The 27,513-nt window shown below is 35.9% G+C and overlaps 1 protein-coding gene and 1 pseudogene across 3 annotated transcripts; one reads left to right on the top strand and one right to left on the bottom strand.

Annotated features, from left to right (window-relative positions):
• Positions 1-400: 400 nt before the first annotated feature.
• Positions 401-27,468, top strand: PAIP1 (poly(A) binding protein interacting protein 1). Of its 3 annotated transcripts, none has more exons than XM_016161125.2 (11): positions 401-480; positions 1,794-1,960; positions 9,348-9,533; positions 12,823-12,935; positions 16,208-16,319; positions 17,716-17,841; positions 19,644-19,750; positions 20,248-20,365; positions 21,080-21,134; positions 24,872-24,965; positions 26,303-26,685. In XM_016161125.2, the coding sequence occupies exons 2-11, from the start codon at positions 1,865-1,867 to the stop codon at positions 26,394-26,396; spliced, it is 1,101 nt and encodes a 366-aa protein (XP_016016611.1). In that variant the 5' UTR covers positions 401-480; positions 1,794-1,864; the 3' UTR covers positions 26,397-26,685. The 3 variants fall into 3 exon arrangements, with proteins under 3 accessions (XP_016016611.1, XP_016016610.1, XP_016016609.1); XM_016161124.2 differs by lacking the exon at positions 401-480 and adding an exon at positions 727-977 and having other exon boundaries at positions 26,303-27,462; XM_016161123.2 differs by lacking the exon at positions 401-480 and adding an exon at positions 731-1,223 and having other exon boundaries at positions 26,303-27,468.
• LOC118607146 lies at positions 18,977-19,095 on the bottom strand (annotated as a pseudogene).
• Positions 27,469-27,513: the final 45 nt, after the last annotated feature.

The following is a 27,513-nucleotide window of genomic DNA, read 5'->3' on the forward strand; positions in this document are numbered from 1 at the left end:
GAAAATGTGTAATTACATAAGCGGCTTGCATTTGTGGCTCGCACTATGTATTTTTATTCGACAACTCTAGTAGAAGATAAAAAGGGACGTTTCATTGTAATGTTAGTGTATTTCCTTAAAATTTCGGGTGACGGGGAGAGATTGAAGCTTGGTCACAGTCGGCGCGATTTACTGTGATAAATAGCTTTTGCGAATTGAAATGAGCGAGGGGCGTATTTTGATTCTCTTTCTCCTCCTCCCCCCACCCCTCCCCTAACGAAGCAGGTGGCAGAGCTTCTTCCAGAGCCGGGTTCCGAATCAGGCCTCGGGGCTGGGCCGGCGGCGGGTCCTTGAACACACCTGCGCGCCCACGGAGGCGCTCGTCCGCGAACCCTGCGCTGGCTCCACGCCCCCTCCCCCCGTATTTTTATTTTCCAAGCCTCAACCGTCAGTCTCGCAGTTCTCTCCTGAGAACCACCGCGTAGGTCGGGCCAAGCCGGGGTAAGCGTCCCTCTTCCCTTCCAGCCCGGCCCCCGGACCCGAGACGCCCCCGCCTGGCGCCCTGGGCGGCAGGCCGTCTAGCGGTCCTGCCTGCTCGCCCGGCGGCCAGCTGGGCCGCGGCTGCCCGCCCGCCGCAAGCGAGAGGCGCCGCGGCTGACGCGCCTGGGGCCTCCGGGCCGCGGGGGGCCGCTGTGACCCGCCTTCGCCCCCTGCGCGCTGGGGGCGGGGGAACAGGGCTTCAGGGGGAAATCGGAAAGCGGAGGCGAGCGGTGAGGGGCGGGCGCTCGGAGCGGTGGGTGCTCCAGCTGCCGTCCGCTTCGCCTGAAGCGCTGAGGAGCCGAGCAAGGGCCGGCCGCCCTCCTCCTCCATGAGGCACGCGTGAGCGCAGCGGCGACAGCCGGCCCGTGGCGCCTCCCCCGCATCCTCTCCAGAGTGCAGCGGCAGCGGCCCCCGGAGGAGGCGGAGGAGCATGTCGGACGGTTTCGATCGGGCCCCAGGTGCTGGTCGGGGCCGGAGCCGGGGCCTGGGCCTGGGCCGCGGAGGGGGCGGGCCTGAGGGCGGCGGTTTCCCGAACGGAGCGGGGCCTGCTGAGCGGCCGCGGCACCAGCCGCCGCCGCAGCCCAAAGCCCCGGGCTTCCTGCAGCCGCCGCCGCTGCGCCAGCCCAGGACGGCCCCGCCGCCAGGGGCCCAGTGCGAGTTCCCCGCCGCCCCCCAGCGGCCTCCCCGGCCCGGGGCGCTCCCAGGTACGGAGCCGCTCTTGGGGACCCGGTCCTCCGGGGCCAACGCTTCCCCACGGCCCTCCGCGCGCGTCGAGGGCCGACGCTGTCTCCTCCTTTACCCCGTTCCCCGAAAGCAGTCCCCGAGGGGCCCGGTGGTTTCGGGGTGGGGACGGGCCCGGATCGGGGTTTGGAAGGTGGCTGCTAGAATCCTTTGTGCGCCCCGGCGGGGGGAGGGGCCCAGTGCGCGGTCTCCGAGTTCTGGCGTCCCGGGAGGAAGTAAAAATCGCCTCCCCTTCCCCAGCCCCCGAAGGGGAGAGCTTAGGTGAGCAACCACCTTTTTTGAACTGACTCCTTTAAAAAGAAAAAACGTCTTCAAGCATTCATTTAGGAGGCAAGTATGTTCCGAAATGAGCTAAAGCAATCTATTGTTCCTTTTTGCAGGCTCTCTGCACACATGCTGGCGATAACCTTAAATTTCCTGTGGTTCTTGTTTAACTCTAAAAACCCCGCCCTTCTCAGATGGCTTTTCAATGTATAGTGAGTTACTATACAAAGGAATGAACGCATCTAACACTACTTTTTTTCCTTTCTCAGAACAAACAAGACCCCAGAGAGCTCCACCTAGTCCACAGGATAATATCCCACAGCAGAACTCGGAGTCAGCTATGGCTAAACCCCAGGTGGTTGTAGCTCCCGTGTTAATGTCGAAGCTGTCTGTGAATGCCCCTGAATTTTACCCATCAGGTTATTCTAATTATACAGTAAGTACACTCTTTCTACAATTCTAGGTTACTGGAATAATATAGTTATGTATTAATGAGTATGCTGGTGTTTTCTGTACTAACATAAAAACATGAATTCATTCAACTCAAGAGGAAACAAAATTGATTCAGGACTGTATTTTATAGTTATTATATTCAGGATATTAGAATGTAAGCTTTAGAGTAGGCATTCTTGTCTGTTTTGTTACTGCTGTATTCCCAGCATCTATGGGGTATCTCTGGACTGATAAATGTGATGTAGGCAAGGACCTCCTCAGTCTATAAAACTAAAATCTTTGTCCAGATTTCATGGACAACCTATAGAATAGTGGCCTGGCAAAGTTGATTTTTAACTTTGATTTTAGCAATATAGCTGAATAGTCATTGGTAGCTTTTAGGGTAAATCAAAAAGTGGTTTTGATGTAGACTAATTGATGTAGGTTTTTGAATGTCGAGAAGTACACATCTGGGCACTGTTAAGTTAAAATAGAAGTGTTCCTGGTTCTAATTAACTATTATGCAGAAATGTAGGGGTTATTGATAAATTATTTACATAGGTATAACAAACTTTTAAACTTTCAAATTCAGCTTTGTTGATAATGTAACAATTTAAAAAACTGGTCACGCTTTTCTTAAATAACAGGACAAAACTGCACAATTAGAATAGCTATGCTAAGTTATGCTAAGTAATACATAGCAATTAATTGTAGAGATGAGTGGATAAGGAACCATTCTGGATTGAAAAATTGATTGATAATACTTTAACATAAGTCCTATTTTTCCTATATTCTTAGTTTTATTGACGTGTAATACATAGAGTAGTATACATAAAGGTTAGCTCAAAGTTTCCCAAAGTGAACACCCAGGCAGCCAGAATCCAAACCAAGAAAAGGAACATTATCAGCACACAAAAGCCCCCTCTGTCTCCTAATCATTACTGCTCCAAGGATAACCACTATTTTGGCCTAAAAATAGTTTTGCCTCTTTTCAAATTTACATATTTTTATGTAAATGGAGACATACAGATCTTATTTTTCTCATTTTATTCAACATTAAAATTCATGCTGTAGCATGTAGTTGGAAGTGACTTGTTTTCTTAGTATTCCATTGTGCTACTATTCTGCAGTCCCATTTGTCTATTGATCATTTGGGTAGCTTTCACTTTGGGGCTCTTATGAATAGGGCTCTATTCTTGGCCACCTCTTGGTGAATATGTGTGTTTGTTTCTGTTTGACATATACCTAGGAATGAAATTGCTGGGACGTAGGGTCGCCAGCTTTAGTAGAGACTACCTAATAGTCTTCCTAAGAGACTGTTCCAGTGTATGCTTGGAATAGTGTGTGATTTCCAATTGCTCTACTTCCTTGTCCACACTTATATGTTCTGTATTTTTTTTTTAAATTTAGCCATTCTGGTGGGCATCTAGTTGTGGTTTTAATTTGTATTTCCAGAAAACTGGTGGTGGCATACCTTTTTTATTTTTTTCTTCCGTATTTGACAGAAATTATGGGAAAATTGTGATCTATATTTTAGAAACTCCATGTGTCTTAGACTGCATTAGGAAAAAGCTTTGGAGCTGGAATGGGGAAAGTATGGGCATAGCAGGAAGAGCAGTTGATTTGGCTTGAAAGGGGCCATCAATCATGTAAAGTAGAAGTGAGAACCCCTTTAGTACTTGCCAGAAAATTGTATTTGGCTCATAGAGGAAAGGCACTACTAGGGAACTGTGAGTAGTTGAGTAAATTCTTAAAGATGCTTATCTTCAAACATCCACAGAGTTTCCCATTTATTTGTCTCCCTATCGACTTGGGCTATTTTGTGATAGAAGGAATACAATTTTTTTTTTTTGTTTACTGTTCTGTACCAACCAGTTCTACATAGGTCAAGTGACTCATGGGCTGTAGAGCAGTGTGTCAAACTATGTGAGTCCACTTACTTTGAGCCACTGCCATCTTTTAGGCTTTCCTTGGTATCCTCTAGTAGATCAGCTCCTCCTGTGCTCAATTCTCCAGAATGGATTGCAAACTGGAAACCTGTGGCTCATGTGTGTCCTGCTAGTGTGTTTTCTTTGGCTGGTTTTTTCTTTTCTTTTTTTTTTTTTATTGGAAAAGGCTTTTTAATAAGTTACCAACACTTAAATTAAGTATTGCAAATCTGAATTTTCTGGTCTCTTGAAATCACAAGATCTGGCCATATTAGACTGTTATTTTGCTAAATGTTGGCTGAATAGAGGCAACCCCTTCAGATGGAATGTTTGAGTTCTGATTTGCTCAGCTGGCTCATTTACTTTGTTTATAATCCAGTTGGATTCTAGAAACATTCAAGTTTTCTACCTCACTCTAATATACTTTCTAGATTTGCTTGTTCACCCTTTAACCCTCTGTCAGTGCTCAGTTTTTCACAATCCACTTAGTCATAGAATAGCAGTATCCTTGTTTTTCCCTGATTCTAAGGTCTTATTGTGAGGGAAGCTTTTCCTTCCAAATCCAAAACTAGCTATAATCACTCATTCAACAAATAATTGAACACTGTCATGAGTCAAGCACTGGGGATACAGCAGTGAACAAAGTGGACAAAAATTCCTACCTTTTGTAGAGCCTCTATTCTAGTGATCTCCAGGCTTGCTCTCCAGAAACTCATTGAGCCTGCTTTTGTTAGACATGTGAAAATCTATTGCTTGGTATCCTTGAACTGGATCTGCTCTCAAGAATGCATGCTTTTTGTAAAAGCCTTTATGTTCTTTGCTGTGCTCTCTTAACCCTTCTAAAACTCTGAGCTCTTTTATCTTCAGTCCTTCAAATCTCACTGCTAGAATTTCCTGCTTTCCATACCTTCTTACCAATGAGTTGCAGTATCCATCTATTACTGATCATTGCTGCTTCTCAGATAAATCATTACATTTTGAATATTTAATCACAGTTCATTTCTAAGGACCAAAAATTCCATGTAGGAGTTCATAAAGCATTTTACTAAGTGGCAAAATCCATTCCTCACACACACATAAAAATCCCAGAACATCCCCTTTCAAGTTACTGCCCAGTTTTTCTTCTGTTTTTCAGTAGTGACATTCTCCAGAATGTAAAATTATTCACTGTTCATAGTACATCTCAGACTATTCAAAGCTCTGCAGACTAATTCCCTTAATTGTATTGATACTATTTTTGTGACAATTACTGATACCAGGTTTTAAAATCTATTGTCCTTTTAACCCTCGTCTTAGACTTTGTTGACAATAGGATGATCTGTAAGGTTTAACAAGTCGCAGTGTGCCAGGTCCTGTGCTAGGTACCAAGGGAACCATTTCAGTCTTTCAAAAGTTCTTATTTTTATAAGAACTGAATATTTAAGGTAATAATTTTTATTTTAATTTTTCCCTTTCTGCATAGTGTCCTTCACTTCCAAGACTCTAGCCATCCTCTTAAATTTAGACCTATGAAATTATTCTGTAGGATTTGAAATTATGAACACCTCATTTACCTTTTTATTGGCTTTTGTGGCAGTATTCTTTCTTCATCCTCCCAACTTGCAGCTCATTTCTTCTTCCCTCAGATGGTAGTCCCAGAGATTTCTTGCATTTTTATATTTTTATTACCTCCCTTGGTGATCCTTCCTGTTCCCTAGAATCTGACTGTTGCCTCTCTGTAAGTCGGAAATCTAATTCTTTCTCTGAACTGCAAGCTTAGGGTGCCATTTATTTCGACCTCTTCATGAGGATCCCGTGTTGAAACTCAAATATAAAAAATTTTATCTTCTGCAAGTTTATTCTTATATTTTTATATCCCAGCTAGCTGCTCAGGTGGTGGGTGTATTGACTCACCTTTCTCTTTCATAATCTTGCCCCACTTCAATCCAGTTAAAGTACAGTTGACCCTTGAACAAAACGGGTTAGGGGTTTTGACTGGTGCAGTCAAAAATCCACATATAATTTTTAACTCTTCAAAACCTTAGTTGTCCCTCAGTATCCGTAGGGGATTGGTTCCAGGACCCCCATGGATACCAAAATCCATGGTTGCTCAAATTCCTTACATAAAATGGCATACATCAGTGCATGCAGTTGGCCTTCCCTATCCATAGACTCATCACACCCAAAGATGGAAAACAGTATAGGCATATATTGAAAAAAATACACATATAATTGGACCTGCACAGTTTAAACCCATGTTGTTCAAGAGTCAACTGTAGTCTTGACTATTGTATTATCCAAGTGATTCATTTCCTTTTATTCCCACTGCTTTGGATTAGGTTCTCATCTTGATGTATTCAAAGTACTTACTGTGAAAAATGAGTTTTCCAATTGATGTCCCTCCTAATCTCTTGTCACAGAATTCTAAGAAAAATAAAACTTAATATTCCTCAGTTTGGAAGCCATGTAATTCCACATTGAAGACTGAAGAAATATGTACTTTAAAAAATCTGGTACTAGAGAATTCACACGAGCTTTGACTCAAACATGTTGGAGTGCTTATTCAGACTGCTCTTCTTTTTTTGTTTAAAACGACAGCCTCTGAATCCCCTGTTCTTCTATATTCAGAGCAGCTCTGCATTCTGCTTTTACCTTCAGAATTCAGATTTCTTAAAAAGAGCATTTTTGCTTATTTAAAAAAACAAATCAGTGTTCTAAACTACATTTTGCCACAATGAATGACATATGATAGAAACCGCTAGGAAATTAATACCTTCAACTGAGACCTGTAGACTTTCTACATTTCATTATCACTAATAGTATGATACTACAAGTCTGTATCAAAAACTTAAATTGTTTTTAATTGTACAATTCACACGTATGTGGTTAACATTAAGTATATTATTTAATGTATGTTTTAATATTAAACTGCTTTCATAATTTTATAACAAAGGCTCAGTATTTCTAATACGAATATTTCTCCATAGGTATATAAACTATTCCTCGTTTATATCTTTCCAAAAATTTCCTTGCTTATAAGCCTTAAAATATTATACTAAAACATGGTTCTGTATTTTTATTTAACACTTTATATTGGTGATATTTCTGTATTGAGATGTGTAAATACTTCCTGTTTTCTTAAGTGGCTATATGATATTTCATTATATAGATATAAGGTAACAGATTTAACCAATTCCTTGTTGCTGGATTGCTGGATGGATTTTTGGCAATGAGTATCCTTGAATGTATGTTGAAGTCATTTAAGCTTTTTTGTTGATTATTTTGAATATAGCAGAGAATTTAAAAGTATAGGCTTTGTTCTATGCTCAGTTCTTCCAACCAGCTATGTGACTGTCTGCAAATGACATGATCCTTGGTACATGGTCCTTCCTTGATCACTTCTACCCTAACCTCCCCCCTCACCCGCCCACCCCCCGCCTCCACAATACCCTGGTTTTCCTACTACACACAGCCTCTTCAGTGAGTTCCCTGTCACCCTACAGGGTCTTCCTGTCTGTCTGATTGATCTTGTTAGCTACCATCCTCAGTTTCTGTGCTCTGGCCTTTCTCAAAGGTGTCAGGCAAACACCTATCTCCTTGGAGCATATATGCTTCTTGCACCCCCTGCACAAAGTATTTTTCCTCAGATATTTGTATCGCTGGATTTTTTTTTTTCCTTTTTCTGTCTCAGTTTAGATGTTAACTCTTGAGGATCCTTTCACTTTTTTCATACTATATATCAATATCTGAATGTCTCCTTTATTCACGGCATGACAGTGCTCCTACCACCTAGAACAGTCTTTGGCACTTAGTCGGCGCTCTACACTTAAATGGTTTTGAATGAATAACACACATGCAGCTGGTGGCTATTAGCTTATTAATGAATAAATCAGTTAAAATACCATCCTCAGTACCAAGAAGTGTAGCTTTTTATCGTTCTACTTTTTGTGTGCTTTTTATGTTTTTGCTCCTTTAGTTATGAGAACATGGCTGTCCCATTTGGAATATGTTTTTCCTAAAAATTTAAAAATTTCTTTTGTTAAACACTGCCTAACTATGTGCTAGTCACTGGGCCAGGGACATTTGCTCATTACCTCAGTTTATTTAATCCTCAGACACACAGATGTAATGTTTATGATTCACAAATCTGAATTTCATAAGCATTAATGAGTCATTTAATTTGGATTCAATTGTGTGATCAGACATTTAATGTATGAATATGAGAGGTTACCTGCTCTTCTGCTCAGTTAACAATGTATGCTCATGACAGGGGCACATGCATCTGCTATTCCTGCAGCTGGTATTCCTGAGTGCCTCTCATAGTACATGCAACTCGTTATGTTAAATATCTGTTTAGTGTCTGGAGATAAATAGAAATTATGCCACATGGCCTCTAAATGGTGGTCAGTGGAAGAAATAGTGGTCAGCACCAACAGTGAAGGAATAATTGGTTGTATTAGTCTTTCTTCTAAGATTTTATGTTCATCCCTAACATGGAGCTTTCCTAAGGGGAATTTTGGCTAGGTGTGATTTTTTTCTTTATGTGCTCACCGACTTTAGAACCTATCTCTTTCATAAAGTGTTTCTATACTACAGTTATTTGATTTTTTTCATACTGATTTTCCATTTGATTCATTTTGGAAAGGGGTTAATTTCATCAAGCAATATTATTATTAGATCATAACTGTTAAGTAAACTTCAGAATGCTCTGGGTGGTGTTCCAGACATTGAAAGTATAAGTTAATGCTCTGATCTGTTATCTTTTGCAATACTCACCTTGCTCTTCCTCTTGCCATTAATTAAAAGGGTGAGAACTTCCTAAGGCGATAGTGGTAGAGATATTAGTTGGAAACTGCTATGACCAAGGTTGCCTAGAAACCTGGATATAGCAGCCAAAATGTCTCCTTCCACTGATGAAATTTTACAGTCACTTAACTATATAATGCCTGTCCTTAGGGATTAACAGATAGGTGACAAACCTTATTAAGGTTTTTCAGTATAAAAATTGCCAAATACCTATAAGAATATAGAGAATGGTATAATGAATCTCCATTATACCATTTAGCTATATGTGGCCATTTTTGGTTCTGTATTCCTGGTCCCTCCTCCCGTCCTATTTTGAAGCAAATCCTAGATCGTCTTGTGTCAATAAACAAATCAAAATCTTAATTTTGATATTGATATTATTGTGAAATATTAGTTTCAACTATTTCTCAACCATCTTGTAAATGTGCCAGGAATGAGAAGACAATTTTGTACACAGCTAGATGGAGAGAGCCCTTCTGTTATAACATTTTGGCCATTTGGCAGTGAAGAAGAATAGCTCAGTGGTCTTAATTTTATTGAGGAAAGTAACAGATTTTATCATGTGAAGGATCCTTAAAAAAATCATTTGTGCTAGAGACATTTCAACTTAAAGCTGCCTCATGTTAATTTTAGCCAGTTGCATGGATTAATAATTTTTTTGAAACTTTTTATCTATAGGAATCCTATGAGGATGGTTGTGAGGATTATCCCACTCTATCAGAATATGTTCAGGATTTTTTGAATCATCTTACAGAGCAGCCTGGCAGTTTTGAAACTGAAATTGAACAGTTTGCAGAGACCTTGAATGGCTGGGTTACAACAGATGTTGCTTTGCAAGAACTTATGGAACTCATCTATCAACAGGTAGGTTGGCTGATGGCATACTCATATAGCTTCCTTGAAGCCCAAGGATGAGGGAGGTCAGGTTCATGTTCACTTGCCTCCACCCTTATTAATGCTTTGTTTCATGGGAGCTTTTAAAGTGTCTATTATATAAAATTTCTAGGTAGTCATCCAGGGCTAGAGCCAGACTGCAAATTCACTTGTATAGCCAAGACTCAATACAGGGAGTTGGAAGGAGTTATGAAGAAGACTGTATAAGTATCATTGCATTTTTCCACCCTTGTTTTATAGGATCTTAAATTAACAATATGTTAAAAAGACTAATTTTTTTCTCCTAGATGTTGAATCATATAGCATTGTTAGAATAGGGAAGAAAATAAGCGTGGTAGAACTTTGTTGCCTCATAATAAGTCTTAAAAAAAAAAAAAAAGACCACAAAATACTGTCTCAAGTTTTAACATTTCTGCTTGTTTTTACTTTATTTAAAATTTTCTTGGATTTACAACTTAATTCCTGGAAAGTCTAATGTCAGTCTAGATTGTTCTTCATACAAAGTTTAGTTTTGGTCCTAGCATATTGGTTATTGACTCGCTAATGATGAGGAAAAAATAGGCAACACTGAATTTTGAGTACAAATTTAAGTTCAGCGTGTGAGACTGGCCAAAATATTAGATGAACAGAAATATAACTTTTAGTATAAATTATTGCTGAATGAACAGCTCACACTTGGAACTTATGGAAGGGTGATTATGATAGCAGGTTGATATTTATTCCACTTAATGTCTCATTTGACATTTCCAAATTGTTATTTTCACTGGACCCCAGTGTTACCTAGCCAGCTATTTATCCTGATAGAACTATTTATCTTGATACCTACTTATTTATCCTGATAGAACCATCCTGATACCTACTTATTTCTTAATGCTTTTCTGGTTTTTCTTCTATTTAGTTTCAGCTCTTCAGTAGGCTGCCTGATTATAGTTTTTCAGAGCTGGATGGAAAGCTATAACCTGACAAACTACAATTCCTATGCTTGTCTCAAAGCCACTTCTTCAAATACATATTCAGTATTTTAAGTTTTAACATTCCGTAGTCAGTGATACACAGATTTACCAATAATCATTACATTCATTGAGGGAATTTACTCACAGCAACTAACAAAACACTTATTGTGTAAAAATATATATATATTAAACATATTCAACACTGATTCCTCCTCAAATACCACTAAAATGATACAATGGAAATTTTTAGAGGATATAAGTACTGACACGGGGAAAGGAGAAGTACCAATGTTGGAGACAAGAAAGAAGGTGGATGAGTGGTAACTGACTTGGCAGATATAAAAAAGTTAAGTTCCAAGCCAGTGAGGAAAGCTGAGAAGCTCCCTGATTTTTAGTGCAGAATCTCCAAATGGCTCTAGGATAAAGGTGGAAGGGGACTAAAAAGATTGCTTGAAAATCTAAAAAAAAATTAGATCCTCTAGATAGTAAGCCAAGGACAAATTAGGAAACAGGGAATTTTATAGGAGAAACTAAGTGTATCCGGATATGAAAGGAGATCCCAAGACAATAGCTATGTGCATAGCAGTCCGAGAGGGGCCAGGTTTCACTGGAACAGGGCAAAGGCCTCCAGGAAGTATTTCCCTGGTGAGATGAGCGCAGGTGCTATGTTAGAAGTTATTAAGAAATTTACCACTCACCCACCTGCTTTCTAGTGAGTTTGAGAATAAATCAATGAGCACTGTATAAAAAACCAAAGTACTAAAAAAAAAAAAAAAAAAAATTAAGTCTAGGAAGGACAAAGTTATATAAGAAAGAAATCAGTGTAAGATGTGGTTTACCTATAAATGGAAACACAAAATTAAGAAATGAAATCATGGTATAACCATATTGGTAGGTTTTGGAAAGATTGGGAAATAGTGAAATGGGAGAGTTAGGTAGGGTGAAAACTAAATGCTTATCTTCCATGGTGGGGAAACTAGGAAGAAACAATGTCTAAACTAAAAAATCACAGATTGTGCAGCTATAGAGGTTTAAATCTTTTTAGCTGAATTGAAAGTGGTTGTCTATGGGAGTAAAATTGAAGTATGGTTAGAAAGCAGGAAACTTTAATAACCTGCCTTGTAGAATTTCTTGTCTTTAAGTTGTGTGTGATATTTAAGAAAGTAAACCAAAAACGGGCAATGCCAATAGGAAAAGTATAATTTTTAAATATTTTTTAATATAAATTTTGAATAGTACCAGATACGCATACATCATGTCAGGAGAAACCAGGCTTTCTTCCTTGATGAGACATGTACTGGGTCCTGGGTAAGCAAGGAAATGATTACAAATAAAAAGACCCAATAATTATAAAATACTTACTATATGCCAGACTGCCGAACACTCCACATGTAGTTAACTCATTTAATCTCAGTGGCGGCACGATATTAGAAGTTAAATATCTTATCTAAGGTTACCACAACTAGTAAGTAGACCTAGCATAGGGTTGGAAGAGCATCAGGACATTTGTTCGATCTGGATTCCGGTTAACTACCTTTGTGACCTTGGCTAAGTACCTTAACCTTTTAATGTGTGTTTTTCTTACCTGGCATTAGGTAGTGAACTATGTCCTCTACTATTCTTTAAAAACTACAGTGAAAGTTAAACTTCCCAAGTACTGCTTTGGCTATATCACACATGCTTTGATATGTAGTATTTTATCACTATTTTATTTTTTTTAATGGCTTATCCATTTTGATTTCCTCTTTACCCCAAGTGTTTTTAAAACATTAAGTATTAAGCTCTCACACTGGGCACCATTAATCACCTCTTTAGGAATCAGGAAACTGAAGCTTTCGGAGGTTTAGTGATGTCCAAAGTCACAAAGTAGCAGCCTCGGAATTTTGTTCTGGACCGCTAGATGCCAAAGGCAGTGCCGTCCTATTCTTCAGAAACAGCACATATCAGTAGGTTGGCACATATTCAAAATTGTCACTGTGAAACTGGGTACACGTACACATTTTGTGCAAAAATAGCTTTGTATAAAGAGATAACTGCCTATCTGCTTTCTGGAAACATTAGGTAAATGATGGGGAGAACTTGCCTTCAGCATTTTTCTTTGTACTTGTTTTGGTTCTTGGTCTAAGGTTGGGAGGGAGAGTTAATTTTCTTATGCCGAGCAACTATAAAAGATTTGTATATTTTTCTGTACAGGATGGTTATTTTGGGGAGTAAAAATGTTTTTTTCCTCCCTAGAATGTTGCTGTTAAGTGTTTACATTAATGACAATGTATCTGTGTCCTACAAAACCTTTTTCTTTTTGAAAGGCCACATCTATTCCAAATTTCTCTTACATGGGAGCTCGCCTTTGTAATTACCTGTCTCATCATCTGACAATTAGTCCACAAAGTGGCAACTTCCGCCAATTGCTACTTAAAAGGTCAGTGTGAATATATGAAATTAAAGGAAATCTACTTCTAAAGGTACTAGAATTTTACCATTCTTTTTTTTCTAAAGGCTGTACATTATAGAAAGTTGCAGGAGAGAATTGGATGGACAATTCTTATTTGTATAAGTTTATAGTCATATGTATGTGTATATGTGTATACATATAAATCAGTCTTTTTCTGTAATGGTCTCTGCCTTTGGTTTTGTGCTTAGGAAAGCTTTTCCTTTCCTAAGATCTTAAAAATGATCACTTAACCTATTTCTTAGTACTTTTGTACTTTGGGTTTGAGCTTGGATCTAATTTACTGCCACGTGTTTAACCAGTTTTTCCCATACTAGTTTTTTTGAATGATTCATTTCCTTATTGATATGAACTTCTACCTTTATCCTCATATTTGGGTTTTGATGATGGATTTTTATTATATTTTATTCATCACTTGTTCTATTCTTGTTTTATTACCATTCTATTAAAAAGCTCTCTTTTTTTTTTAGCCTAGTTAGTTCCCCCATTTTTTTGTGTGTGTGGAATTTTCCCCACTATTCTTGCATGCTTATTTTCTTCAATGAATTTTGGAATTAACATTGAAATTATACAAATCATGTTAGTATTTATATTTTTGGGATGACATTCATAAACTAGAGAAACTAATTTTTTTATAATTTGAGATGTTATTCAATAATGTTGTCTTTGAGTTTATTATAGTTTGCACATTAGTTTTTTAAAAATATTTTTAATGGTTGCAAAAGATTCTATCATGTGGTTAAGCTGTACTGGAACAGAATAAATATTCAAAAAGTACACTTCAGAGACACTTGAAAATTAAGCTTTTGGTGAAGGTGATACTTCAAATACATAGGTACAAGATAAATTGTGCTGGTGATACAACTGGCTAATCATTTGGGGGGAAAAACAAAGATCATTTTCTGTCTTTCTACACTATAATGTATTTCCAGTATATCAAAGATTTAAATAAAAGTGAAACAGTAAGTATTAGGAGGCAAACTGACAAAACAAAAATCTTAGGTTGGTAAAGCCCTTTTAAGCAAGATGTGATACCCATAGGCCCTAAAATGAGATTATTTAATTACATATAGGTTATATTATTTTGGGGGGGAAGAGGGAGTTCCTAAATTGATATGAAGTAAAAGTAGAGAAATACATAACACATCGTAATGAGTTCATTTGTTTAACATGAAAAGAGAGGCCTCTTAGGAATGAGTAAGAAAAAGACCAATATCGTAATGGAAATATTCAGAATGGCTCTGAATAGGTACAATTTGGAAAAATATAAATGACAAAGTTATAAAAAGATGTCTAGCCTTACCTATAATTAAGAAAATACAAGTTACAGCTTCTAGAAAGGTGTGAAAACAGGCACTTGTAGGTAGGATGGAAGAAAGGCTCACTTATCTTCCCTAGTTTCGCTCCCTGTTGGCTATATGCCTTAAAATAGGGTTGAGACCCTGCCTCTACTCCTGGGAATTCTAATATAATGGACTGAAGTAGAGCTTAGTGATTCTACTGTTGAGCCAGTTGAGAACCTCTCCTGGCTCTTTTGACGCTTTACCCCATTTGTATGCTCCGTAGTACTGTGATGCTGTCAGCTATTAATGGAGAAATGCTAATCTGATAAGTGAAAAGCAGGGCATAATTCTATTATCGAGCTTAAAAATATACACATACTTGAAAAAGACATAAGTTATCACAGGAGTTTCTCTATGGATTGTAGTGACTTCGTTTATTTTTTTTCTCTGCATTACCCTTTCTGAAATAAGTGTTGCTTTTATAATTGAAACTTTTCAGCTTAAAAAAATTTAGTCTTTCACCTAGATTATAATCCATCTACAGGGGTAGAGATTTGCTTTTGCACACATATATGCTTTTGCACCTATATGCTTTTGCACCTATCTTAATGTATAATAGTCATAGCATTTATGGGGGAAAAAAAAAAAAAAAGGCCTTACCTGCAAAGTCATAAAAGGACAGAGGGGAGAGCAGCCCACAAGGTGCTTTAATAACTGAATTAGCATTAATTAACTGATCCTTTCTGTTATTAACTAGAGTGTTCCGTTTATAGATATCCCAGCTTTATTTCTGATGAGGAATTAATATGTATGAGAAAGTAACAAATATCTTCTATATCTGATTCCTACAAAGGTGTTCCTTATTTAACAAAGCTTTTAAACATTGGAATTGGGCACATGGGTTTATGGTTGATTCACAAACTGATCCAAGGTAAATTCTGGTCAAGAAATGACTTTTTTCTTAAAAAAAAAATTTTTATAAAGCAGCCTAAACTAGTCCTTCATGTATGAAAGACTTTAAGTATCCTTAAGTTCCTTTTAAGTCCTTCCTTAGTTTTTAAAAGAACTGTCAAAATCAGCTTTATAAAACAACATGATTTTCCTAGAGTTTCCTCACCACCTTTTCGATAAAGGTAAGAAAAAAATTTTTAACACCAAAATGTAAATATTTAAAATCCATTTTAAAAAATCCACTTTAGTAACAGCAGCTGACACCATAATTCACTGACAACAGGCAGTGACAAGCTTATTGGGATTATTTTAGAAACTCTGTAGGAATTATGTCCGTAAACTCCAAGAAGAGGATTTCTTTTGTTATTTGTGTAAGGTAAATGGGCCAAGTTGGGGGAAAATAAAGCAAGGGAAAAGTTTTTTGACTCCTTCACTCTTTTGGAAATAGAGATCGCATTAATTGCCTTCTGTGTGTCTGTGCAGTTGGAGACTTTCCCCCTCATTTCTGTTCTCTGATTCGTATATGGGAAAATTATAAGGGTATGGGCTTTTAATAAGTTTTCATTTTATTGTCAGTTGGAGGCCATCTATACATGTTTTTAAATATGTTTCAAAGTTCATATATTCAGAAAGAGTAGAACATTTTACAGAGAATTTGGTTAAACTGCTTTCTTAATAAAAAGCCTGTATGATAAATGTGAGGCATTTTTTTTCTTCTGGTGCCAGTACACAACAAACTTCATGAAACCTATGTTGTTTAAACTTAGTACAACTTGATCTGATAGGTTTATTTCCAACATTCTTATCAGTTTCTTAAAGCTAGGAAAAGATTATACTCTGGTCTCTACAATAGACAAGAATACTTTTTATTATAGGAAATCAGGCTGTTGATGATGCAATGTACTTTTCTCTGTATTTCTTGTGGACAACCAAACCAACAAATTGTCATTTTGTTTGACTCTTTAAAAACAAAGCAATATGAGATTATAAAAGATATATCTTTATTAGATGTCAGACTGAATATGAACTTAGAGATCAAGCTGCAAAAGGGGATGAAAGGACTCGAAAACGATTCCATGCATTTGTACTCTTCCTAGGAGAACTTTACCTTAACTTGGAGGTGAGAAGAAAGTTTTCTTTCGTTATGTACTGACAAAGCCTGAGAACACAAATTGATCTCAGTAAAGAATTTGTTTACGTTATACTTTTACAACATTACGTGAAATGGAAAGGGAGAATGGGAGAGAAATAATGTGTTAGTACCCACTCATGGTGGTGTCTGTACTCTAATGGAATAGAATGTAACATGTGTTTTCCTGTTCGTGAGAAAGGTGTTGGGAAATAGTAATTGAGCATTTTAACGCCTTTATGTACTTTGGAAAGCCATGGTGTACTTGCAAGTTTAAGCTTTTGAAATAGACCCATCCATACCTTTCTGAATTATTGCTTCAGAAACATTAGTATATTTAATATGTTGACTTTCAGATGTTGGCTGAAAAGTAACTTGACCTACAGAATACAGAGCTTTGGGTGAAGAGGGGAGAGAACTAGAGTTTCTGTTTTGTTTTTTTGTTTGTTTTTTTTTTTTTTCACCTAATTCACCCAGATTAGTTTTTGGTCCTATCTTCCACATAAAATGCATTTATACAAAATGTACGCTAAACTTAAGGAGTATACTTGAGTATGTGCTTGTTAGTAGGCAACATAAGTGCTGAATATTACTTTGAAATGGATTTGCTAGATTTTTTTTTTCCTAGTTCCAGATATAGGTATACCTTCTTAAACCCTGAATTGAGGACTTAGTATTATAAACACCACTGAAAAGACACATGAATCCACTATGAAATATGCATCTCAGTGCATCTAAAAGGTCTAGCTCCATCCAATCTAATGCCTAAATTATGTCCCTTTTTACCATAGATGGGCTTAATTTTTTAAAAATCTCATCTTAATCTTTTTTCAGTTTAATTTTTATGTAAACCAAAATAAGAGCACCAACATAAAATGTGCCTTAAATGAAAAACCATTTTGGGAATGCTGTTGAGTTTCCTATGTGGAAGTACTGATACTATGTCTGTGGGGAATATAAAAATAAAGCATGGCTCCTGAACCTAAAATTCTTCTAGCCAGAGAGCTAAGATACATATATTATTCTAATGCAAAATAGAGAATTTTTAAACAGTATAAAAAACAATAAAATGATGTGTTCTCATAAAAGGCGGTAGCTTAATAGACTAACGAATGCTTTATGAAGCAGCAGCATTTAAGGAGGCTTAAATTATGACCTTATGTTGTATATGATAAATGAAAACTTTTACCTATAGTTTGCTAGTTTTATTAGAAGTCTTAGTTACATGTAAAGTAATTCTAATTTTGTGAAGATAGCAGAATGTGTTCCTGTGATTTTTGTATTGTTTTAATTGAAAACACTTATTTTACAAACACTTTGTTACACCATTTATATATTTGTATTATATTTTGGCATAGTTGCTTTTCATTTTCTTTTGTCCCAAAAGATCAAAGGAACAAATGGGCAGGTTACAAGAGCAGATATTCTTCAGGCTGGTCTTCGGGAATTGCTGAATGCCCTCTTTTCTAATCCTATGGATGACAATTTAATTTGTGCAGTAAAATTACTGAAGGTAGGTTTTAAATATTTTCTCTCCCTAACATGTAACAATTCTACCCCTTTAGTGTATAATTTGGAGAAAGGAAAGTATGTATATTACTCAAATGAATTCAAGAATAAGTTATTACCTTGTTAAATACTGACATTTTACTTTGCTCTCGAATTAAATTTTGGAGAAGCAATTTATACTTCAGAAGTAAAATTTAGAAGTGAAAAATGGAATTCCTTCATTCTACCCCCAACCTATAAATTCCCTGTCCTTCATTTCCCACATCTGTGTGTATGTTCCCACAAATAAGATCTTTGTTGTAGCTTGTTTTTTTTGTTTTGTTTTTTTACCACCTAAGAAAGATATTAGATCTTTGCATGGTACACAAATTTACGTCTTCTTCCAGTAGTTTTCTAGAGCTCCATGGTATACATGCATATTGTTTATCCATTCTGTAGTTGAACAATTGGGTTATTTTCAGTTTAGCCACTGCAGCACTGTCAGTAATCTTTTATCATGTCTTTATATATGTTGTTTATATGAGTTAAATTCCTACGGATAGATTTGGTGGCTCAAGAAGCATGTATACTTTAGTTTGATAACTGTAGATGCTCTTTACCATAGGGTTATGTCTCAATAAACCCTAATCGTAAGCGGGAAATATTGTAAGTTGAAAATGCATTTTGTATGCCTACTAAACATCATAGCTTAGCCTAACCTACTTTAAAAGCATTCAGAATACTTCCATTAGGCTACAGTTGGGCAAAATCATCTAAGGTAATGAATACACTGTAGCGTATTAGTTGTTTACCCTCCTGAATGCGTGCCTAACTGGGAGTTGTGCCTGGCTGCCACTGCCCAGCATCTTGACAGAGTATTGTACCACATATTGCTAGCCCAAGACCAAAATTCAAAATTCAAAGTACAGTTTCTACTTAATACTTACTGCATTCAAACCACTGTAAAGTCAAAACACTGTCAGTTGAACCATCATAACTTGGGGACCTTCCATAAACCAAATTTCCATTCCAAATGTTCAGCCAGAGTGTGTTCCTACCAACGGTGATTTTTTTTTTTTTTTTTAAGGCGCAACCCTTGGTTGACCTCACAGATTGAAAGGACCTTGTCATCTTACAATCCATTATTTTTTTATTTTTTATGCCTACAGCACCTGGTCTTCCTAGGTGGTCTCCCTTCCAAGTACTAACCAGGCCTGACCCTACTTAGCTTTTGAGATCTGACAGGATCAGGCTTGTTCAGGGTAGCATGGCTATAGACCCAACAGTGATTGAGTATGGATATAATTAGTCCCTGGTTTTGTTTTGTCTTAGGTGATGAGTGAAAACAAAAACCTCATTTCAGTTTTGAATTTAAGAGTTTCTTCCTGTTTAACAAATTTTTAGTTTCTGTGAATTACATATTTATTTTTAGTTTCTGTGAATTACTTGTTTATATCCGTAATTCATTTTTTCCTGATGACGTTTGTATTTTTTAATTCAAAGTTTTAATATTTATTGCATGTCACATATTTCAAAAAGTGATATTAAAATTTTATTGCCTATCTTAGTCATACAGGGAATATACCCTATAGTCATTGACTCATAAAACCTGTGATAATGCTCTGCTAGTTCATTCCTTTAGTTTCTCTCAAGAAACACACAGAAGGTATAGAGATCCTTGAATATTAGATAATAGAGAATAATTGGTAATATTTAACTCACTAAATTCATCTCATTCAAAGAATGCTTGAAGTGCTACTAATGTATTTTTAGAATTTCTTCACTTTTTATTGAATTCTTTATTTTACTGATACCTGCCTTTTTTAGTTGACAGGGTCAGTTTTGGAAGATGCCTGGAAGGAAAAAGGAAAGAATGATATGGAAGAAATTATTCAGAGAATTGAAAATGTTGTCCTAGATGCAAATTGCAGCAGGTAGGAAAAGAAATAGATAGCAGTAGATTTCAATTCCTTGCTTTTTCTTTAGGGGTTGTTTTTCATCTGCTGTACTTCATCAGAATAATTTAAATCTTATAGATTGATCTACAGAAACATTTCCTTGAAAGACATATTTTACCTGCTCACCTAGCCATTTTTCTAGCCATTGTCAATAAATATTTGTGTAAAGTATTATTATGAGTACTATTATGAGTCCTGTAGGATGCATTAAAATGTTTGCAGGATAGCCATTGCCTTTGAGAACCATATAGTTAACATGGAACAAATTTCAAGTCTCTTTTAAAAAAAGGTAAATTTGTATCATGTTTTTTAAAACAAGGTAAATTTGTGTCATTATAGGAAATATCTGGAAAATCAAAGCATTGAATTTACATGTTAAATTTATGAAACAATTCTAGAAGTCTGTGGTATTTTAGAGCCTGACGGCACATATGGTGGATATATTTTAACTCCTTTTCAACTTTTGTCTGCAGAGATGTAAAACAGATGCTCTTGAAACTTGTAGAACTCCGCTCAAGTAACTGGGGTAGAGTCCATGCAACCTCAACATACAGAGAAGCAACACCTGAAAATGATCCTAACTATTTTATGGTATGCCAGTGTTTAAATTTTAAATTTTGCTAATTGCTTAAATTCAATTTTGGAAATTTCAAGATGAGTCACATAAAGCTATTTGCAGAATTTAATGCCTAATAACTTTTCACTGGCTGAGGGTCACATGAATAGCAAACGAGGTAAATGATAGAAACATGGAATCTTCCATTGAAAAGAATGGACTAGAGAAAGATTCATCCATTGGCAAGGGAAATTGAGATATAAGGCTTGGAATTAGGTGAGTGTAGGGATTCCAGGGAGCAGTTTTTCCAGGGAATTCATAACCAGAGGCATGTGTCTCAGTTTTTCACTTTGCATGTTGAAGTAAAATAAATCAAGAAAATAAAAATATTTACCAGGCCAGTGCCTGGTGGGACCAAACATATAAAGCAACTAGTCTAGAAAAAATGGTGGGGAGAAGGAAATCACAACTAAAAATGAGCTGACATGAAATCATAGTGTACAGCAGAACAATTCACCAGGAGTATGACACAAAATAGCACAAGAATGTGAGATAGAACAGAATAGAAATCTGAAAACCGTAGACTTCCCCAGTGAAATGAAAATGGCTGCTAGGTTAGTTTTTGCTTGTTCTTGCATTGTCGGGTACAGATGAGTGACAGCAGCCCTGTTTCATTAATATTGAGCTTTTAAAAAAAATCTGTTCTAAAATAATTACATATTTTTATCAATCACTTTGATTTATCCTAGAATGAACCAACATTTTATACATCTGATGGTGTTCCTTTCACTGCAGCTGATCCAGGTATGTTGTCTCATAGCCACTCCCCACTCCCCCATTTTTTGATAAGATATTAAATTACAGAAAACTGTACTCTTTTGGAAGAGTTCACATCGTTCTAAAAAATAAAGACTTGTCTCTCACAGAATATTCTTTATAGTAACCACTTGGAACCATTTCAGATGAACATCTGACTCAGTATATAGTGTCTCGTCACCCTAACAACAAAGGGTTGGAAGAATCCCTCAGTTAAATGCAACCATTTTTATTTTGTATTCCTTCTGATACTTTTATACTCTACACTTTGCAGGTGGTTGAATGGAAGGAAAAGATGGTTCTGGTTCACTGCATAGTCAACAACTTTCATTAATATGGGTTACTACTTAAGAATTACAGATTTCATTAATACTTGTTGTGTCAAAGGTAATTAAAATCTAAATCTCTGCATATTCCCCTTCTAAAAAAGAGCATTTATAGAAAGATTGCTTTAATTATGATAACTGGGACTACAGTGGAAGCGAGAGAGAAGTTTTTCCCATTTGGTACAAACTACAACCACCTTATCATTGGAAGCTTCTCTTTGTTTCCTCTGGATAGCAGCCACTGATTATCCTGTGCCTCTAGCACAAAGAAAGGACTGGGACTGCTTAACTTTCAGCTTTAAATTATGAAACATTCAAAAAATATAAAACCACAGAAAACTAACCTATTGATTCATAGTCAAGAAAAAACCATTCAGGATTAAACCAGTGTCTTTTTGCCATATTAATATATTCTTTGGGCTTTTTTAAAAAGCAGTAAAACCCTTTAGATACTACTAAACCATTCTCTGTTCTATAATTGATCCCTTCCCCAAGTTCAGTCCTTCCATCACTTCTCTCCCAGAGACAACTACTGTCCTTTGTGTCATCGTGATGTCTTTTTACTTCATATATCTGTAAACAATATTTTCACACAGCATTAACCTAAATTGTATCTCGTACACATCCTTTTGCAGCTAATTTTTTATTCTTTGTTGTTTTTGGTATTTATCCATGTTGAGATAAATAGCTTTGGTTTATTCATTTTAAACGCCAGATAACACTTAGAAGTTTATTACAACCACCTTTATCAAAGGATTTCTAGAAGGATAAGAACTTAGTGTGCTATCCTAGTTCTCATCTTTGGCAACACTTATTGTTACCAGACCTAATTTTTTATCAGTCTGAATTTAGTAAATTATAAATTTTTATTTTCCTACTAATGATATTGAATTTTTCATGTTTCTTTCGACCTTTTTATTTCTTCGAGAATTGCCTGTGTCCTTTGCCCATATTTCTATTAGATCATTTATCTGTTTTACTGATTTGTAATTCCTTGAATAGCCTTAAAAATGATCCTCAGCTGTCTGGCTAATTATTATATGCGGGGATATAGTATGAATTAAATATTTTTTCCATTCTCTTATCAACAGGTGTTGAATCATCCTTTTTCTTTTAGATAAAGTGTTTCTCTGTTGTGTACCATGTAATTCCTCTATACACTTGTGTCTTATTCCTCTGCTTGTACATATGGGTTTTTCTTGTCTATCTTGACAGCAGTCACACATTCTTAATTATTTTTACCTTAATGTACATCCTGCTGTTTGGTAAGACAAATTTTCTTTCTTCCCTTATTCTTCATAGTTACCTTGATTCCTTTTGGTTCTTTGTTCTTCATCTTTGTCTAATCTGTTTATCTTGTTTGTTTACTTCTAGTGACTATTTTTAATAGAAATTCAGTTTGGTTTTTCAAACTGAGTTTTGTTTCTGCATTTTGTTCAAAGTAGCTAAATCTTAAACTTTTGAGTTCTTTTTTCTTATCATTCTACACATGCCTATTTTTGCTTCATATTTTTGTTCTTTTAATTTCAACCCCACTGTTACTTCAAATTATTACACAAAATTCTTTGTTATGCTCTTTTTTTATTGCAATATCATATTTAACCTAAACTTTTCTTTCAGAAATAATTTCAAACTTACAGAAAAGTTACAAAAGTAAAAATTGTACAAAAAACATCTATTTACCCTTTATTCACATATACCTTTTGTTAAATTTACTTACTCTGTTTATCATTAGTTCTGTTCACACTTTTCTCTAAATCATCTGAAATTAAAGTTACATATTAAAGCCCTTTATGACTGCTCCAGTGTTTCAACTGCCTTTTTTTTTTTCTTCATGAAAACTCTGTGTGCCTCGGCTTGCAGAAACATCTATTCAAATTTGCTCCTGCCACTAGCCACAGGAGTAACAGTGGCTTGGAACAAGTTTTTATGTTCTTATCATAGGGATTCTTCATGTGGGTAGTAAAAAATTGAGGTGGATGTCCCTTGTTACAAGTTCTCTGGGAACTAATTTCTTCAGAGTACTTGTGTCCATGCGCCACACCCGGTAAAGTCAACCGAACTTCTTTGTTGTCTCCCTTTGCCACCGAGGTGTTTTTTCATTTTGCTCTTCCCTGGTTTATCTTTTGCTTAAGATATCTGCCCTTTGAATGGCCTGGGTTTGTGCAGGGTGAGATGGGTGGGGGCACAACTTCCATCTCCCTGTTTCACATGGACCCAAGACCTTCCTTTCTGCCTTTTGTGGGTTTTAAAATCCAAGCCTGTTTGTTACCACATGGTCTACCAGCCTCCCAGCTGCAGTAATTATATATGGCTTTCAGGTCCCTTCTCATTTATCATCAAAAAACTCGATGTTTTTTGTGAACTCCTCTGAACATTTAAAAGGATATTTTTCTTACCGATTACAAGTATTTGTTGCAGGAAGGTTTTATAGTTAAAATGGTCTCTAAATTGCCAAATTTAAATGTCAAAATATCACTAATCCTTTAAGCTGGAATTAGAATTTATATAATAGACTCTTGGGAACACGTGGTCTTTACCCAGTCTAATGTAATTATATTATCTCTCGAAATTTAAGGTAGCTGTTTACAAGAAACTAATTTTAAGGTAACTAGTTTTAATATACACTGATCTATTTTATTATTCAAAGGTATGGACTCTATACAGACATGCTAATCTTATAAGCTACTCAGTAACTCAAACACTTGGCAGATGGCAAGCTATATCATCATCTGAATTGCCTTCGAAGAGTTCAACCAAAGGAACTGGTAGAGCTGAAAGATGTATTAGGTAGCTTCCTTCTAGCTGTCTCTAAGGAAAGGGAAGAAAATCTCCTATGTTCAGGACCTTTGCTCAGTTAGCCGCCTTCGAGAAATGTGGAACAATAGCTGTTAACTGTTAGCCAGGTAGATAGATCACTTTACCTCCTTGGGGAGGAATAATGGGGGAGCTGGAAGCCAGGGTGTTTGATTGAAATCTCTCTTTATGAAAGGAAAAACAGGAATATGGAAGAAACATGTTCTACCCCCCAACAATTTATATAGCCACTATTTTGATGGAAAGAAGCATTAGAGAATGTAAGCACCATGGACATAGTCTGTGAAATGTGCTCTGGTGCATTCACAGTGTTTTGATTTCTAACATATTTAGAGGACTATTATATACTTAAGATTCATGAGCATGCAGGGAGGCAAAAGCAGGTCAGCAAATATGTTTTATAAAAGCTATTCTTAAATATATATTTAAGCTTACTTAATAGATAAGTAAAAATAGCTTACTGCTATTTGAACTTTGGATCTACTAAAATGAAAAGTCATAAAATTTCTTAGGGATAACTGGCCATTTCATTTGAACTTTTTTTCAGCACTTAAATTTTTTTCTTTTTTTTTTTTTTTGTAGATTACCAAGAGAAATATCAAGAATTACTTGAAAGAGAAGACTTTTTTCCAGATTATGAAGAAAATGGAACAGATTTATCAGGGGCTGGTGATCCGTAAGTTTTCTTTAGGCATTAGTTTTATTATGTGAAATTTCTGTGGCTATAATTTATAGGTAGAGTTTAGACTAGAAAAAAAGTAGATAATGAAAGAATACATTTTGATTAGATGGCATTGTAGTGGTAGTATATATGTGGTATTTATTTACCAGAAATTTCCAGATAATGTTGGAAAACACACAAACTGTGATTCTGAAAACTTATATCTAGTTGAGAGGAAAAATTATTAAAATGTAGTATATGCTAGATAATTTTTATAAAATAGATTCTGTTTTACCTAACACTTTAAAATAACTAGTTATAATATTGTGAGATCTTGGGCAAGTTCTGTACCTGTTCCTCCATCTATAAAATAGGAATAGTGGTACCCCTTCTTGAGTTTTTGAGAACTAAACAGGACTACATAAATGCTTGGAACAGCCTCTGGCACATAGTGAGAGGCTCAAATCTTAGCTGCTACAAGATACATTAAAGAAACAGATTACTATAGAAAAATGTTTGGACTGGTGAGAAGATATAAATCCATGACTTCAGTTTTTATATATCATCTCATGTGTTGTAGGTTAAAAAAAAATGTGAACCACTTTTTGTCTCTCTCTTATCTAGTAACATTTGAATTATAAGTTAAAGGTCTTCTAATATAATATTGCCATACTTTTTATATACTAATTCAATAGAAATAATACAGGGGTGTAAAGACCCAAGCACACTTAGGGAAGTTGAGTCCCGCTGAGTATACTACTAGAAGTTCAAGTTGTTCTCAGCATTGAATTTTAGGTTATCTAAAGTTTTGCTTGATGAGCATTATATTCTCATCAGCAGTTGTCAGACTGGCAAAATATAATTTTGTCACACATGTAAGTAGAAAGTGTTATTGGGGGATGAGGAGACTTAGAGACAGCATCTTGTGGAGGAAAAGTGTAGAAAAGGGAAGAGATCTGCCTCTGCCACATACTTACCAAATCTTACATTATTTAACCTCCTGGAATTTTTTGTTTAATCTCTAAAATGAAGATGATAGTAGTACCTGTCTTTTTAAGGTAAACCTTTTATTTACTTTTTAGATTAAATCAAAGAAGTAAACATATGTCTAAATGTATAGCCAAATCTTAATTTCAAACTCAAGGGACTTAGAATCCATTCTAAAATTTAACTCATCACATTAAGCAGTTGTTCAAAGACTGACATTTAATGTAATTCTAAACAGTGCTTTTACATTCTTTTATAACTCAGTCTAGGAAACTTGTCAGATACTTTTTCTAATGGCTTAGCATCTTAGATATTTCCTGATTTGAAAAACATTAAATTCATGAGCTATCTTGCTTCTTTCACAGATACTTGGATGATATTGATGATGAGATGGACCCAGAGATAGAAGAAGCTTATGAAAAGTTTTGTTTGGAATCAGAGCGTAAGCGAAAACAGTAAAGTTAAATTTCAACATATCAGTTTTATAAAGCAGTTTAGCTTATGGTGATTTAGCGAACACAGGAAAGCAAAAAAAAAAATGTGTCACACTTAAACCAAATTAAGGATGTTGAGTTATGTTACTAATGTATGCAACTTTAATTTTGTTTAACACTATCTGCCAAAATAAACTTTATTCCCTATAACTTAAAATGTGTATATATATATAATAGTTTATTATGTACAGTTAATTCCACTGTTTTGGCTGCAATAAAATCGATTTTGAAATAAATGAAATGTTGAAAGTAAATTTTGCTAGCTGGTTAGTAGCTTATTCTTTAAATTCAGCTTTTTTCGAGGGAAGAATTCTTAGCCTGGAAATACATATTACTGCAAAAATGTAGCATCCTTTTTTTAGATACAAGTATATACCTTTCATTTAGTTTTACATGTAGTGTCTCAAAAAATTTCAAATATGATTCACAATCATGAAAGTCTTTAGCACTAAAATCTTAGAATATATTAACTAATTTACATATCCAGATGCTATTTGATACCAAGGGCTTTAAAAATGTCATTAAAAAAGGCTTACAATCCCAATAAACAACCAAGATTCTTCACTGAGAATTTATTGCAATTCTAGAATTTTTCTTTTTTTTTTTTTCCACCTAACTTCCATCACCCAAAGCCTAGAACATTTTTCTGCTTTATTTATATGGCTTTCTCATTTTTATTTTGTAGCATGAGTTGCACTGACTTTTTTACTAGAGAATTTTGCTAGATCTTTGTCACTCAAGTTTTCATCTGCTTTATAATTGATACACCTTGAGGATCACTTTTCTAATACTTTTACTATAATGTGGTACCATTATAGCACTATTTTTACCTAATGTCAAAAATCTTTTTTCCAACTAACTAAAAGTAAAACTTATGTACAAAAGGATTGCTTGTAAATATGCATGTAAATAGTTCTATTAATAACCCACTGTTTTACATATGGTACATCTGTGTCTGCTAATACAGTTAGCTTTCTCATTTTTCTGCTTGTTTGTTCAGTCTGGATTAAAATTAGACTTTGAAAATAAAATGGAAATAGTTTTGTTTTCTCTAAGTTTTTGGAGTGGTATCCTAGTATTTT

Source organism: Rousettus aegyptiacus, unplaced genomic scaffold (genome assembly GCF_014176215.1).
Source record: "Rousettus aegyptiacus isolate mRouAeg1 unplaced genomic scaffold, mRouAeg1.p scaffold_m13_p_8, whole genome shotgun sequence".
NCBI lineage: Eukaryota > Metazoa > Chordata > Mammalia > Chiroptera > Pteropodidae > Rousettus > Rousettus aegyptiacus.

Bases quoted from the DNA above. Each gene is read 5' to 3' on its own strand.
- PAIP1 (XM_016161123.2), top strand. From the start codon at position 950: ATGTCGGACGGTTTCGATCGGGCCCCAGGTGCTGGTCGGGGCCGGAGC. The intron at 16,320-17,715 runs GTGAGAAGAAAG...TTGTCCCAAAAG, and splicing joins AACTTTACCTTAACTTGGAG to ATCAAAGGAACAAATGGGCA. The intron at 19,751-20,247 runs GTAGGAAAAGAA...TTTTGTCTGCAG, and splicing joins CTAGATGCAAATTGCAGCAG to AGATGTAAAACAGATGCTCT.